This window comes from Nyctibius grandis, chromosome 4 (assembly GCF_013368605.1).
Source record: "Nyctibius grandis isolate bNycGra1 chromosome 4, bNycGra1.pri, whole genome shotgun sequence".
In the NCBI taxonomy this organism is placed as follows: Eukaryota; Metazoa; Chordata; class Aves; order Nyctibiiformes; family Nyctibiidae; genus Nyctibius; species Nyctibius grandis.
The window spans coordinates 79,949,769-79,965,165 of record NC_090661.1 but is presented as its reverse complement, the minus strand read 5'-3'; the positions used below and the strand labels follow the sequence as shown (position 1 = coordinate 79,965,165).

The window sequence follows — 15,397 nt, the reverse complement described above, 5'->3', positions numbered from 1 at the left end:
TTGTAACAGCTCTGTCTTTAACTCCTCCTAATGGCTATATCTTGTCAACAGAGTGCAAATCAATTTCAAGGCTAAAGCCAAATTCTCTCATTTACATATTGTTAACTGCTCTCTCTTTTTCTGTTAAACAGGAGGAAAAAGTTATTAGATATGAGGCAGCTGTCTTATTAATGGAGGGGGGGGATAAAATGTGAGGAACACTTCTTTTTCAGCATATACTACCGAACAGCTTGTTCTTCCCGACAAGGATAACTGCAGAGTACCAAGGTTTGTCCATTAGTTGAGAGGCTTCTGCTTTTTTTCATCTATAAAATCTCATGTATTCATTGTCAAATATTACCAAAATGAAGAGCTGCTCTTGAGTTTCATTGTAACCAAATCCCCGTCAGGGCAGAGAGACCGTATGAAATAGCGTAGTTGACAATTGCCATGCGTACACATACAGAAAAAAAATCTCTGCCCTGACATTCCTTTATGATTAAAACTTTGTTACAAACCATGAATGAATTATGGAAAAGAAAGCTGGAGAAAATCATACTGATTAGCTGAAGGCCTTGGATAAAATGACATTTCTGTATTCTGACCTTTGTATTCTAAAGGATTATTTACTGTCTGCTTACAGAACATCTTAAGTCGTTTTGCAGAGGGAGTCAGTTTCCTGTTTAGCGCGGTGTTTTTGTAAGCTAATGAGGGCAAAGCGTGAGCCATAGGCAATGATGCTGTGATATTAGCTGTGACAGGGAGCTTGATCATAATTATCTTAACGAGGATAGGGTTAATTACAGTGGAAACTTAAAGTTTTTTCTGTTTGAATGAAGCGGCGCTGAATACGTTGTGATGTTTTGTCGGTTTGATGTGACTTTGGAAATTGCAATGGAAATCTCTTGGCAGCACTTGCTCTCCTCTGGGAGCAGAGTGTGAGCCCTGCAGTGAGGTAACTGAGATGGTACCTGTGGGTGAGATAATGGGCAGCTTTCATGTCATTAGAGCAGGGAAAAGCAACCTGCAATACACCTTAGTGATGTTTATTAGCCTTTTGAAACTAGGGAAAACAAGTAATTGCCACTGCCCCTTCAGTGCTGGTTGTATTGTGGTGGTAACATTGTGTATTTGTTTTAATATACTAATATGGGGAGACATTTTTTCTGCTGTGAACTATGAGAAAACAGCACAGATTTAATTTTAGACTGGTTGTCTTTCTTGGGGGATTTCCTTCTTTTTATACTTATCTCTTGGGGTGTTTATTTGCTTCTTGCTATGCTGTGTATATACACTCACTCCTTTTGTAATGGGCTCATAAGGAAATGCTTGAAGTACATTAATATAACTATCTCACCCTCATTAAAAATAAAAATGCCAGTATTTTGTACTGATTTCTACCTCAGCTTTTCAAAAATGCTTTCTATATACTAATTCACTATTGCAATCCTTTCTTATCCCCCATCTGCAGATGGGAAATTGAGGCACGTAGAAGTTATGGGACTTGCTGAAGTTTGTTTATAAAAATATAGTGTGTGGATTGTACTTAAAACTTTTAAATTGTGAAGTACAACTGGTGGGTAATATTTCCTTCTATATTATGATGGTAGAGATTGTTGCCTTGAATTTAGTAGCTAGTATCATTGAATGATAGCAAACACGTTTTTTCCTTTTTTATTTCTTTACCAACTGTCTTACCAATTTTGTTTTGGTGCTAGTTTTTCCTTCTGTTTAAGATGAAAAAATAAGAATTCTGTGAATAGCAAAATAACATATGGATGTAAATTTATGTTAATGGCTACACCCTCTCTCTGTACTGTGGCAACCCCTCCTGTCTCCCTGGACTCTGAATTTAGGTGATTAAATCACCAAGTGCACACTGCTCTGATGACATGAAAACAACAATTAATAAGCAACCCCCTGTGTAACACGGCTCCTTCTTAACTGAGCAGCTAATAACATTACATGGCAAAAATTATCAAAACCAGACAGGTGTAAGGAGATTTGCGCACAATTTTCTCTGCCTGTCTATGAAACTAGTACCCTTGTGTTCATCCCAGACTTGTGAAAGAAAGGCTGTTTCAATAGGCAACTCCCTCTAGTGTTTCAAGGCCTTTTGTCCCAGTTCATGGCTTGTCATTTTGTTTTATGCCTCCCCTGCAGCAGTTTTGGATGTGTGCTTTCTTCTCCTTGCCAGTTGCCAACCATTTGCTGATTCTCATGATAAAACTATTATATTTGCATAACATAACTCAGGAACAATGTGTATTTTGATGCTGACACTGACCAGAGCCCAAACAATGTTTTTTCACAAAGGACCTATTAACATCCTGTAAGGCTCTGTGGTGTTGACAAGACGGTGGCCTTCTCTGAACTCCATTGGCAAGTTAGAGTCTTACATTGAAATGTGAGGTTTGGAAATAATCCACTATTTATATAGTAAAGAGTATTTAAGGGGAATTTGTTAAACTAGGTTTGTCAAATAAACTGAAATGAAAACTCATAACAGCTTGATAAACTCGCTGCTACTTCCTCTGGGTTATTTTGCCTTTTAAAGGTACTTGGGGGAAAGCACTGTCTGAAATGTTTGCTGATCTCTTTTCTGATCTTGACTTTGGCAAAACCAAGCCTGTTGCCACCCTTTGCCGAAACAGCTAGCTTAATGCAGCATGCTAGCACAGCTCTTAACGGTGTACAGGCTATGTAGGCTGAATTGAGTTTTTCCGAAACAGCTTGTTAAAGCCAAGTGCAAAAAGTGTGACTGTTACTGTGGCGGTTGCTTCAGTATAATGTTTATGATAGAGGCTTTTGTTCTTTCAGCTTCAGAAATTGTAGACTCAATGCATTGTAATGATATAGATATGCCATAGGGTATAGGCATGTCAAATTTTCTTCCGGTCTGGCTGCCCAGCATCAAAATGGCATTAGTAATAGTTGTACCTCTCTTTCAGAATGCCAAGTCAGCAGTCTGTGAGCGCTTTGGAGTCTTTGGACTGAAATACACTGTTTCAGTGTTGTGCAAATGTTACTTGAATATTCATAGTTTAGTGTACAGTACTCAGTGTAAAGGTCATGGACTTGATTTCGTTTGGTTGTTTGAACCCTCTTACTGTGATTTATAAGTGGTCAGTAAGTCATATCTACAAAAGCGGTATTTTGTTTTTGTTGCACAGAGGAATGTTAAATTGTCTAATTCGAAACCCATCTACTTTCTAATAATATTTGTATTTTCCTCCAGTAGTAGTGCCTGTAGAACTCTAACAGGGACCTTGGCTGTATCTTGATCTTTGCCAAAAACTAGGGCGAGGGTGAGGAAATCCCCTCAGTATAAATGTCATTGGAAACTGAATAAATAGTATAGACTGCATCTCCCTTATTCATCACCATTTATAAAACAGCCAGGAGATAGTGATGATCTTCCCACTGGTAGGCATAGTAGATCAGCTGTCAAGTCATGCAGTCTCAGCATATCTTTAGGTGTCTGGTAGGTGAATGAGCTGTGAATGCATGTCTGTGTGTATGCTCCGTATACCATGTGTCTTAGTTGATTAATGTGTGGGGTTGTTTTTTTCCTGTTGGAATGTGCAAGCATTAAGAATCAAGTTTGAAATAGATGCCTTAACAAGGTACCAAAGTGTTTTTAGGTTTTTCCCTGTATGTTTCTATCAGAGGAACGAATACATCCAGAATCTTGTTTATTTACAAGCCATCATCTGCACTTCTATGTTGTGAAATGCTCCTTTTTTAAAGGTGCTCTCTGCAGTCTGACCTGTGGCTTGACAGTGGGACAGTAAGTCCCGAAAAGAAAGCAAATGCCTTCTCTGGCTGGAGTAATTCTGCATTTTATTTTGTAGAGAACATTTTATTTTGTTTGCAGGGGCTCAAGAAGCAAATTAAGTGGTTAATAAAAAGGAAAAAAAAAAAATCTCTTCTCCATTTCCTATTATTGCATGTAAGGTAACTGCTAAGAAATTATACTTGAAGTTGTATTTATTATTGTTAGCAGGGTATGATATTTCTTGGCAGAAATGATGGATGACAACTTAAATTTGTGTCCAGGGAGTGAAGGTGAACTGTGACAGAGTTATTTATCTTGGGAATGGAGGTTAGGGTCAGGCGAGGCTGGGTGCCTGAAGGCACAAGACATTGACAAATTCATCCTGCAGGCCCCATATCTGGAGCCTTTTGTTTTGGATCCTGGCTACTCACTAAGTGACCCCCATCCTTCATCCTGCCAGCATGTGAAGGATGTGTTGCAGTGCCAGCACTCCCCTTGCCACTAATGCTTGTCATTCACTCTTCTGACAGGCCCAAACCAAAACTATTCCCACTCCTGAAAGGGAAGGTTAAAATATTTATTTCAGCTCATAATGGCCTCTCTGATTTAGTGAAGTATCATTTTTCCTGTTGCCTTTGTCGTTTGCAGGTCACTAGAAGGACTGAAAACATTCAGTTACTTGGAAGAGCTGATCTTGGACAACAATCTACTCGGAAATGACCTTCTGTTACCTAGGTTACCCCACCTCCATACCTTAACGCTCAACAAGAACCAAATATCCTTTCAAAGAAATACCTGCAAAATGTCAAATGAGTTTTATGTGTCAGCCAAATTAAAGTACGTGAAATATAGTTCATGTTCAGACAAAGCATTCTCTCGTTTGACACCTGGAATACTTCATAGTAATTTATTATAGGTCATTCATAAATGAAATGCACCATTATATCTTCCTGTTGCTCCATTTTAGTGAGAGATCTAAGTTATGGCTCTGAAGAAATCTTTCTAATGGATAAAATAGAGAAAGAAAATAATGTCAGTGCTTCCAGTGTGCAGCAGTTCCTGTGTTTGCTTGGGGTTCTGTTGCAGGCTGACCTCTAGTGGAATAGAGAGTGCAGTGAAACGCTATTAAGTGTTGTAATAGCTCCTAAAACATTAAAGTAAAATAAAGTAAAAAAAAAAAACCACCCCCAAAATGTAATACCTTTCCTTTTTTAATGAAGGTGGTGATATGCACAGTGTGGTAGCTGCTGTGCAACCACAGCTGTAAAAGCAAGTCACTGCATTCTCAGTGTTCCAACTCTGTATAAATTAATATAAAATACGTCCAAATCAAGGTCTTAATGCATTAAAGTATTTAGATAGATAGTTAAGTACATTCATAACCACTCAGTCACTTCTCTGTATGCCTGAAGTTAGTTTATTCAGAATAAATATTTCAGCAGTTGCCTGAATACTCTGCTGAATTAGAGCCCCTGGTATGTAGGCTTACAGATAATGGTCTGTAAAAGCTAATTATCTGCAAGGGCTGGGCATGGACTTGATTATTAAATAACTTTCCCATACTTTGACACTTCTGGAGATTTGAAGATGCGTAATACATGGTTTTACAAAAGCGAAGGGTGATCAAATTGTGGTCAAAAGGCCAACTGAGGCCTGCAGAGTCTTAGAGCACAGACCATGAAAGCCCTGTCCGTGTAATTGCAGTGTGAGGACAAGGCTGCTCAACTGCAGGCTTTTATTACAGACAATGTAAACAGAGAGCAATTTGCCTCCTACTAAAGCAAAATCCTCCTACTGAGGAGAATAAAAATAACTACAAATTCTACGATTTCTGCACTTATTTTTTGACTCTATAAATAAATTAAAATCAACAGAGTAACTTTTATTCTTGGGGCCCTGGAAATTTGCCAAGACTGCTCTGTCTCTTAAGCAGTAACGGTCATTACTGTACTAGGTATTTGGCTAGATTTCTGGTTAATGCCAGGATTCTGTGGGTTGGATTTGAGTAACTGGTTTTATTGTTTGCTGCCATGGTAAAATCTGAACTGGGCATGCTTTGATGAAGAATGTACAAGAACCTTTTTGCTGATGCTATGGGTGTTGGTATGTCTAGTGCAGCATATCCCCTTCTACAAAGCATGAAATGTAAATTTGGCCATAAGACCCAAAAGCATGTGAGTATGTTTGTCCTTTGGGGAGGTGTCAAGGAGGAGCTTTGCACTTACCAAAAGGAGGGCAGACGTATTGAATAAGAACTCAGTGAACAAAATCAGAGGGAAAAAAATTATCCTGTCAGTAGTATTCTTTAAAGAGTTTCTGCTGGTCTCACAGAGATACTGAAAATACTATTGTCAAGTGAGTAAGCTCTCAAAGTCAATGATAACATGATAAGAAGGATTTGATCTATCCTGGGATTTTTTTAATTCAATCTCAAAACTTTGAAGTTAGAGCTTTGAGAGTATTGAGTTACTCAGGTTATAGAAATAATGTGTACATTTTGTAGTGTGCTGCCAATAATTTAATAGAGGAATTGCAGAAATGCTTGTAAAACACCTAATGTATACAAACTGCCCAGAGAAGAAAAAATAACAGCTGTCTATCATTAACATTTTGAGCCCTAGGAAGTAGCAATCTCTTGTAGGGAAGATACAGCAGTCTTCAGAAGCACGGAGACCTTCCAGATTCCTCTCTTCAATGTGGATACCATATTTGAAAAAGGTCCCTTTTCAACTTGTATCACTTCTTTTAATGAGTGATTTCTCTATAGAATTCTTTTGAAAATGTTCAAATGAAAATATACATTTAATGGAACAATGAACTATATTACAGGAAAGATTGTTTAGTGTGTGATACAAGTGAGCAAAGAATACTGATCTGAAATAAAACTTCAGTTGGTGGTATATTAGCATGTATACACAAATATATACATATGGAGAGAGAGAGATGAAAACAAACAAAAAGCCAAAATGACCGATGTGAAAACTGGAATAACATGTAAACTTTGAAACTCTCATGAGAGCTTTCCTGGCTATCTCTTAATATTACAGTACTCTTTGCTATTTCTCTCCTTTTATTTTGGCATCGTTTTGATCCAGATCCTGTTTTGATAGTTCTGATAAGAGCTTTCTACTCCTTTTACATGGTTCACTTATTGTGTGGCATTGTATGTGTAAATAACATTTGGCCCTTCCTAACATAATATCTGGATACACTGTACAAATGTGAAAGCTTATCTCTAAATCACATAAATACTTAGAAGAATCATCTAGTATTTTTTTCTTCAAGTAGTGATTGTGTATTTCAGTTTCAGTTAGGCCACTCCCAGCTTTTCTACTAGAAGTGGAAGAAGCAAATTTAAATATTAATGTTTTAAAAACAGTTTCCTAGTGTTATACCTCAACTTTTCTGTAATGTGTAATCTGTTAAAAATATTTTTAAATGGCACCTATATTGCTGAAATACGTAAACGATAGTTAGATAGTTATCAACATTGCACAGTGTTGGATTACACGTCTCTAATGCTTTTTTCATGTGCTTTTTTCATGTGTATGGTATTTTTGTTTTTACAAAAGTCTGATTTACTTTGGGAAACATCATCTTAGTTGTTTTGTCAGACACAATGGATGGCAGAAAGCAGTACAGACTAAGATGGATGGGTGGTAGGTAAAAAGTTGGTTTTGGAGGAGGACTCATGACTGCAGTCACCTATGCTTGTAATGGGAAGCCTCATTTTTCCTTTTAAGTATGTTCACTAGATACTAAGAATCAGTCAGGAAACTTGTAAATACATTTATTCCTCTGTGTGTGTTATAGCAGGGTGAGGGTGTTTCACGGCTTTTCACTGTGCTGATCACGGCTGGTGTTACAGTGGGACTGTAACTATATAGTATAGACATTTCAATTCCCTTTTCATTTCAGTCTTTTTAGTATTTGTTAAAGCTACTCAAAAGGGCAGCAGTGATAGTCTGTGAAATATATATACCTGCATGCTGAAAATTAGATGGTGTTCACTGCCTCATTTCAAAATAGACAAGTGATAATGAACCAGATCTGTGATTCTTAAGTAAAAGCCCTATTTCTTAGTCCAGTGAGCTGGTCGTCCATTTAATATACATTCTATATAAAGGTGTTGAATGTAGATGTAGAATGCAGACATGTAATCTAGGTCTAGGTCTTGAATGGTTTAGAGGAAAACCAAAACATTTCACACCTCAGAGTGGGAAATCTAGAGCTGGGCAGAATGCCCATAATTGTATATGAATTACTTGTGGCAAGAGGCGTTATCAGTGTGGTTCAGATCTAAGAATTATATGTTCTTGAGTCTTTGAAAACAGCATGGATAGAGTACCTCAACTGAAGGTACCGATAAGTACTTCTGGTATAATCTGTCTTCACAGAGATCTCATCATAATGCCTAGCAGTTACAGGTTTGTTTAAACCCCAAACTGTAGTTTGTAATTTGTTTTGCCTTTGTGCTTGTTCCTACATTGTCTTGAAGTGCTTGAAGACCTACAAGTCCCAGTCTGACCAGAATCTCATTAAGTGTTTAGGACTTGATGTTTAGATTGAATGAATATGTTAAAGACATAAATTGTCTCCTGTTATGCACAGATCCCTGTCCCCACTAAACAAAGATCTAAGATGAAATGGTACAGCAGTCTTCCTGCATATACTTCTGAGATCTTCATGCCACAGTTATGGATTTGGCTAAATCTGAGTGTGGCTTGTTAGAGAACCACAGTACCTGATGAGCCAAAAATCTTTCTTCTAGAAAAAAGTGTATCTGAAGTAAAAATTAAGTAATGTGAATGCCTAATGCCAAACATCTATGGAAGAAGGAGATAGCTTTCAGTCCAGGTTATTCCTTATCTTGTTGTACAGCAGTGCTTGGACCAGTTCAACTCCAGATGTCAGAAATTTAAAAAAAATGGCGAGCTGCGGCTTTATTTTTGATTGTGTTGCCTTGGGAACCTTGAGCAACATTTGAGCAGAATAGTGTTTAAAAAAAAAATCCAAACAAAAAACATGTCCTTGAAAGAAAGGACATGCTTTCAGGATGGACCTCTCTAGAGAACCAGAAATGTAATTTGATAGCAGGAATAGAAACATTTCTCCTTTTTCTCACTTTTTTATGCCTAACAACATTGAAACCTGGTCTTCAAATCTGCAGCTTTGGAACCATGTGCTTTCTGAAATACCCTTAAAAGCACTGGCAGCTCCAGCTACACAGAGAAAACTAATGCTGCTCCAGTAGGCAGAATAGGGTTTTTTTTTTCCAAGTATTCAGTATGCAGGAAGCTCTCCATGAGATGTATGGACTTAGTTAATTACTACCTGTGCCACGCCTTTTTTTTTCTTGAGCAAAAGTCAGCGAACAAGGCCTTATCTCAAGGCCCTATCTCCCTACCAGATAGGGTTCAGGCCTGAACATGGCATACAAATGGCTGTGCGTGACATCCTATTGCACATAGAGAAGAGGAAGATGTATACTTGCATATTGCAAGCTATTTCTGTGTTTATCCAACCTTGAAGACCTAGCACATTCTAATGGAAAAGCGTTCAGGTGGCAAAGATCTTTTCACACTGCATTCAGAGGAGAATTGGTAACTTCTGCTTCAAGACTCTTTGCCTGTGGAATAACTTGTGGTTGCTACATCGTGTTTGTGATAAATTTAATTGAAGCAAATGTTTCAAATGGGAATTAATATAGGTACCTTGCTCATTTATGACTGTGGTAGAAGTTCTATCCAGCTGTTTTAATGTTATGTTGATTGCAGCACCTGCATGACAGATAGTTAGTTGGCAGAAGACTTTTGAATGACAGTTTTGGGTCTTTCTATGTGGCGGTCTGGAGTTCTGTGGGATATTTCTGATATTCTCTATGTACGTATTTCAAAAATATTTTGAATGTAAAGCTGATTGCTCTTTACTTTGTCTCTTTGCTTCCAAGAACTTCCAAAAGCTGTAATCACAGCAGGTCATTAACATGAATAGCTCTCCTGCAACTCTTTTGGGGAAGTGGGATGGCTAAAAATTTGAAAAGAGTAAGCACAAACTTTTTGAGAGAAAATGATGGAGCAACTTGGAAAACACTGAGAGAGAGAACAAGAGTGGTTACTTTTCTTATAAAGTCAACGTATTTGAGTGTGTGACTAGTAAAAAGAACTGCTGGCAGAGAAAAAGATTACAGAAAGAAATCCCAGATTCTCTTGCATACTTCAAACTCTATGCAAAAAAAAAATTGAGTAGTGAGATAGGAAATATGTATAGGTTTGTTTGGACAGTTATACGTTACGTTAGCATAGCATTTGTATAGAGTTAATAGAATAATTTCATTTAGAAACTGTTAGCAAAGGTTGTGTTTCTGCATAGGTTTGACCAGCAGTTTTCCATGGATAACAACCATGAATATTGTTATACCAAGAATATTGGTAAGAGGAAACAGTATGGAGTTTGGGGATGACCAGCATCAGTCCTCAGTACTTAAAGCAGCTGGACCCTTTTATTACTCTCTATAAAGGATTCATGCAGTGTCTGTGCCCTGGAAATATGCTGGAGGGACTAGTGAGACGATACAGCTAAAGAGACTCTTGAGAATACAGAGGTCTGGAACAGTGGAACACGCGAGACATCCAGTAGTTTGTGTGAATCCACACAACCTCTCACAAGTATAACAGAATGGTCTTTTTACTATGCTGTCTGTCATAAGACATAGCTTAGCATCAAAATGGCTGTCCCTGCTTGTGAGGTTTTCCTAAAGCTGACTAAGCGAAGTGGCATTATACTATCCACTCAGAGTTTACAACTTTAACTCTGTTGAAATGTTATATTCCCAGGGGACTATTTAACTTTGAGTCATACCAATCCTCCCTTGGGAGTAGTCTTGAATACTGTGGAAGTAATCTTTGAAGGGTTTGTAAGGGGCCATAGTCCTGACTAGCACTAGAATTTTAATCCAGGCTACAGAATTTTCTACAAAACAAAAGAACAAAAATGTTATGAGCTTGCATAGACAGTTAATTCTTAGCCAGAGAAGGGAGATGCATCATTTGCTTTGGGATTTTGCTTGTTCTTTTTGCCTTCTGGAGAACCTCAAATACTATGGTATTTGGTACCAAACAGTGAATGAAAATAGACAAGTCAGAGCATACTTATTTGTAGGATATTTTGGTTGCCTAAAACTTGCAAAAAATTTTATTGCTTTGCAGCTTAACTGGACCCACCATAGTACTATATTTTCCAAGTAATTCTATTGCTAATGTCTCAGTGTTGCTGGTAGCATTTGTTTTTCTGAACAGAAAATATGAGGACATGGTTGTGTATGCTTGTACATATGTATGCTGTGAACAGTCTACTGTAAATAGGCACATGTGGTACACATATGTGTAACATAATGAAGAGGCTTAAAAAAGTTAATCTGAGTATGAGAGATACCCAGCTCTTGTAAATTTTTCCCTAATTTAAAACTAGAAATAGTGCAAGACGTCAGTATAGTCTTTTGATGAAGATGAAATTTTAAAGTATGTCTAGTACTTTTCTGTTAATTCATGGAGGCCAGGTTGTGTTTTTGGACGGGACCACTGTTGTATAATTGCTGAGAATTAATGTTTTAGCTTGTGAGCTAAAGAGCTGAAGAGTTTAAAATGTTTATTGTTACAAATTATTATTTTAGTCAACGTCTGTTAGGAAGAGAGATGTTAATAGATTGGTAATGATGACACTTGAATTAGGAGATGGATCGCTACGCTAAGGCACTTCAATTGTAACAGTGACACTTCAATTTTCAAACAATAGACTATAGTGTAAGTATTCGCATCACTGTTACATATTCACCTGGTGACCAGTGACACTGACTTCAGAAAGATCACTTCAGGGCTGTTGTCACAGGCCTTTAAATAAATAAATGAGTTTTCACTAGCACTGTCCATGGATTTAATTGTGGCTGTCCTTTTTGGAGAGAATGGCGCTGAAATTGGTCTTAGTAATGGCACAGCAGGATTTTGCAGCTCTTTGGCTCTAATTGCACCAATATGGCACTCCTTAGGCTGCAACAATAAACCATAAAAAGGAAGCTGGCAATAAAATTTCAGACTTGCTTTTGATTTTCTCCCTCTGTATTTTCCTAGCATTGTTTTAGAAAGACTTTACACTTTTTGTGGCATCATATAGTTCCAGTATTGTGATTAAAATAAGTATATGACGTGCTAATTAACTAAACAGCACACTAGAAGTGCACCATGACTTATGACTCATCTCTGTGAAACACCTAATCATGAGAATTTGAACAGGATATCATTTATTTTTTCCTACATGCTTTGTAAAGAATAACTGTGATGGCAAGTGGGTGGGGCTTCTTGGAAAAATAATCTGTACCATACATTTTGTTTTGTTTTTAAGAGGGATGAGAAAAGGTAGTTAAAGTCCTAAAGAACAGAAATTTTTATTATTTTATTTGATATAACTGCTGATTCTGGCACAAAAAAAAATTGACTATCATAAGCCACAGGTGTTTTTTTTCTCAAGTGTTGCTGTTGTCCTGTTATTTTTGGGCTGTCCAAGCCTGCAAAGATGCAACTTTTCTGTGAATTAGTGACCACCTACTTTTGAGGTGATTATGTCCAGTTCCTGGCATTTTTCCTGTGCACATGTTTCTGTTTCTGTTGCAACTGAAGTTGAAATAATGCTGGGATGCTAAATATCTATTTCAGTAGAGGGAGATGAGTAAAGATCTGGGGAGTCCCACACAGAACTGCATGGTAAGAGGTCTGTGTGTGATTCCTGGTCATCCTTGCCAGAGATAATTTTTAGGGGCGTGTTCCTGCATCTAAAATCAACACTCAGGGTTTAGGTATGAGATACTAGAATCTAGACACTAATTTCCAAATTTGGGGAGATTTAGATTTTTGAGATGCAGATTATCAACTACTGTTATTTACCCAAAACACTTAATGAATTTGATGTTTCTCCCTTTTGCTTTTCGTAGGACTTTGATGCATAGTCTTTTTGCAAATCTAAGCTGACAGTGCTCTTCAGCATTACATATCTAAATACATTTTGGTATATGCCCCTACGTCTGCATGATCAGATGGGAGTTCGAATACGTCATACTCCACATTCAGTAAATTGTTGGGGAGAAACGCTTCTACCCCAGAAAAAGCTCTGCTGAGTTGAAAAGTAGAAATTCTGCATATTTACTCCATAGAAGAAGCAAAAAGTATGGGATGGGTTTTTTTTTCCTTTCAATAGGGAATGGCCAGATACAATCTAAGCCTTGCAATAGCTAACCCCCAGTGTGTGATTGCTGTTATGGAAATAACTGTCTTTTGTAATAATAAACTGTTTCTCTCAGGGAAGCTTTTTGCAACGTAGGCAATCCTGCAAGAAATTCAGTGTTTCTCCTGGCTGGGGAGAAGCACTTCTCTAACAGTCTTAGGAAATTTTAAAAAAAACTTTTCACTTGAATACGTGTGGAAAAACAGTTTGTGACCTTCCCATCCCAGTCACATACTTCTGAAAGAGCCATGGCAAAAGTTTATGTATGAGCTTGAGGTCCAGATAGGAGAAGATGAGAATTAGCACCAAATTTTCACTGGGTGTTCATCCTGGCTAACAAAGATTTATATCATATGGGGCTACAAAAAGACAATATTTATTAGGGTCTGGTTGATTACTTACTGGTATGTAGCATTCCATCGTGTGGCTTTACCAAATCAAAAGTTAGCATTTTTACCTTTTTAATAAATTCATAGAACTAATTTAAACCCCTCATTTTTCTCACTGGTGCAAAATATTTGAGTAAGATTCCTCAGACTTTATGGGACAGAATGTTAACTATGAGTGTAGATACATTGATTTTAATACTTTAAAATTAGTAATTGTCAGCATGATCTTCTTGTGTGTTTGGAAATAAAATAAAATTTCAGGCTTAGAAAAGGAAGACCACATTTTTAACAATGAAGCTGCTCTTTCCAGTCTGTATTGCTTCTGTTGCCCTTAAGATATTGAGGTGAAGAAATAAAGTAAATTCCATCAGCTAAAAAGAACAAAGATAACAGAAACACATAAATCAAGTATAAATAATAGCAACACAAGTGAACTGAGGATTAAAAACAATAGTTGTGGTCTCTAACAGCAGGAGTGGATAAAAACAGAGCAATGAAATGCCCTTTAATGGTTTTGAATAATTATTACTATTGTCAAAGTCAGTCAATTTTTAAACATTGAAAACTTTTTACACGCATACACATGGCATCTTTTTTGAGAATCACGCCTTTTTCTTTGCATGTAAATTAAAGTAAATGAGAATGTGTAGTTGAGGTCTTAGAGACTGTCACACTATAACAAGATAATTTGCTTTATTTGATCTATCAACAGGGTGCAAATGGTTCAATATTGTTGTTATGCTTAAATCTTAGCTGTGATTTCCAATATTGCAGTGGTTAAAAGATAGTTTAACCTTTGTTGATTGTTTGTTTTAATATAGTTTACAATGTCGAAGGTGTATCATCATTATTTGTGTTCTGAGGGATATAGTTAAGTTAAAAAGCCTCATGAACACCAAAATATAAGGCTATTTTAATTAAAAATTTTATGCTTTACAGGACCGTAAAGCTTCATATACAAAGTACTTATAACACTGAAGTCTTTAAGCTGCACTTAGTGAAGAATTAATTCACATATACTAATTGAGTAATTACGAATGTGTTGCTGTGACATTCAAAGCATTTATATGCTGGGAGTGAAAGTGGGTTGTTGTGTTTTGCATTTTTTTCGTTTTTTTTTTTTTTTTTTTTTTTAAAAAAAAAAAACAAACTCATTTTCCAGTGGACTGAATATATTAGTGATGAATGTGCTGTGAAACTAACTGTTTGTTTCCATGCTGGAAAAGTTTCATGGCTCCAGCAGTTGCTAGCCATTTTACCACACAGCATTCATCATTTTGTCAAAGTTTTAATGTTTTGTAGTGAACCACCTAGGAAAGAAAGGAGGAGAAAAGAATGACAAAACAGCCAAATTCTTTCATTCCGTGCCAAAAAACTGACTGAAGTTTATCCCTGTTTGCCCTTGGAACAATTAATGTGACATTTTCCTGAATGTCATACTAAATTTGATTGCCAGTTATTGAAATGTATGTTTGTATCAGCAGTGATGCAACTCTAAATGCTTTTTTCATTAACGTAATTGAATCCTTAACCCACAACCTTTGACACATAACAGAATTGGAAAGCCTTTTGGACCATTTGGCTGAAGTTGTGCCCTCACTACAGTACCTCAGTTTGCTTGGAAACATGGCCTGCCCAAATGAACTGGTCTGCAAAGAAAAGGATGAAGATGACTACCAGAGGTACAGGTTAGTGTTTTCACTTGTAGACATGATAAGGTATGTCAGTTTTATTTTATTAGTGGAAAAATACTGAACTAAAACCAACTCAGAGTCTCAAACAGACATCTACTCTATTCTGAAAGCGTTGTGTGTGTCCTGTCATGAAACACCTGGGAATTCGAGTAACCCCATTTCAGTGGGATCACGCTCAGGAACCCTATTTCAAGAAATACTTCAGTGCTGCACAGCACATGTTTGAGTTGAGCAGGTGTGCACAGGATTTCCTGAATGTCGGTGCTCAGATGTGCCTACTTACT

General features: G+C 37.1%; 1 protein-coding gene across 2 annotated transcripts in view; it reads left to right on the top strand.

Moving 5' to 3' along the window:
• The window catches only part of LRMDA (leucine rich melanocyte differentiation associated), a 700,798-nt gene that overhangs the window by 375,778 nt on the left and 309,623 nt on the right, over positions 1–15,397 (top strand). For both annotated transcript variants that reach the window (XM_068397342.1, XM_068397341.1), the window contains 2 exons: positions 4,406–4,532; positions 14,968–15,107. In XM_068397342.1, coding sequence (XP_068253443.1) covers positions 4,406–4,532; positions 14,968–15,107 — 267 coding nt within the window. The remainder of the gene's footprint in view (positions 1–4,405; positions 4,533–14,967; positions 15,108–15,397) is intronic.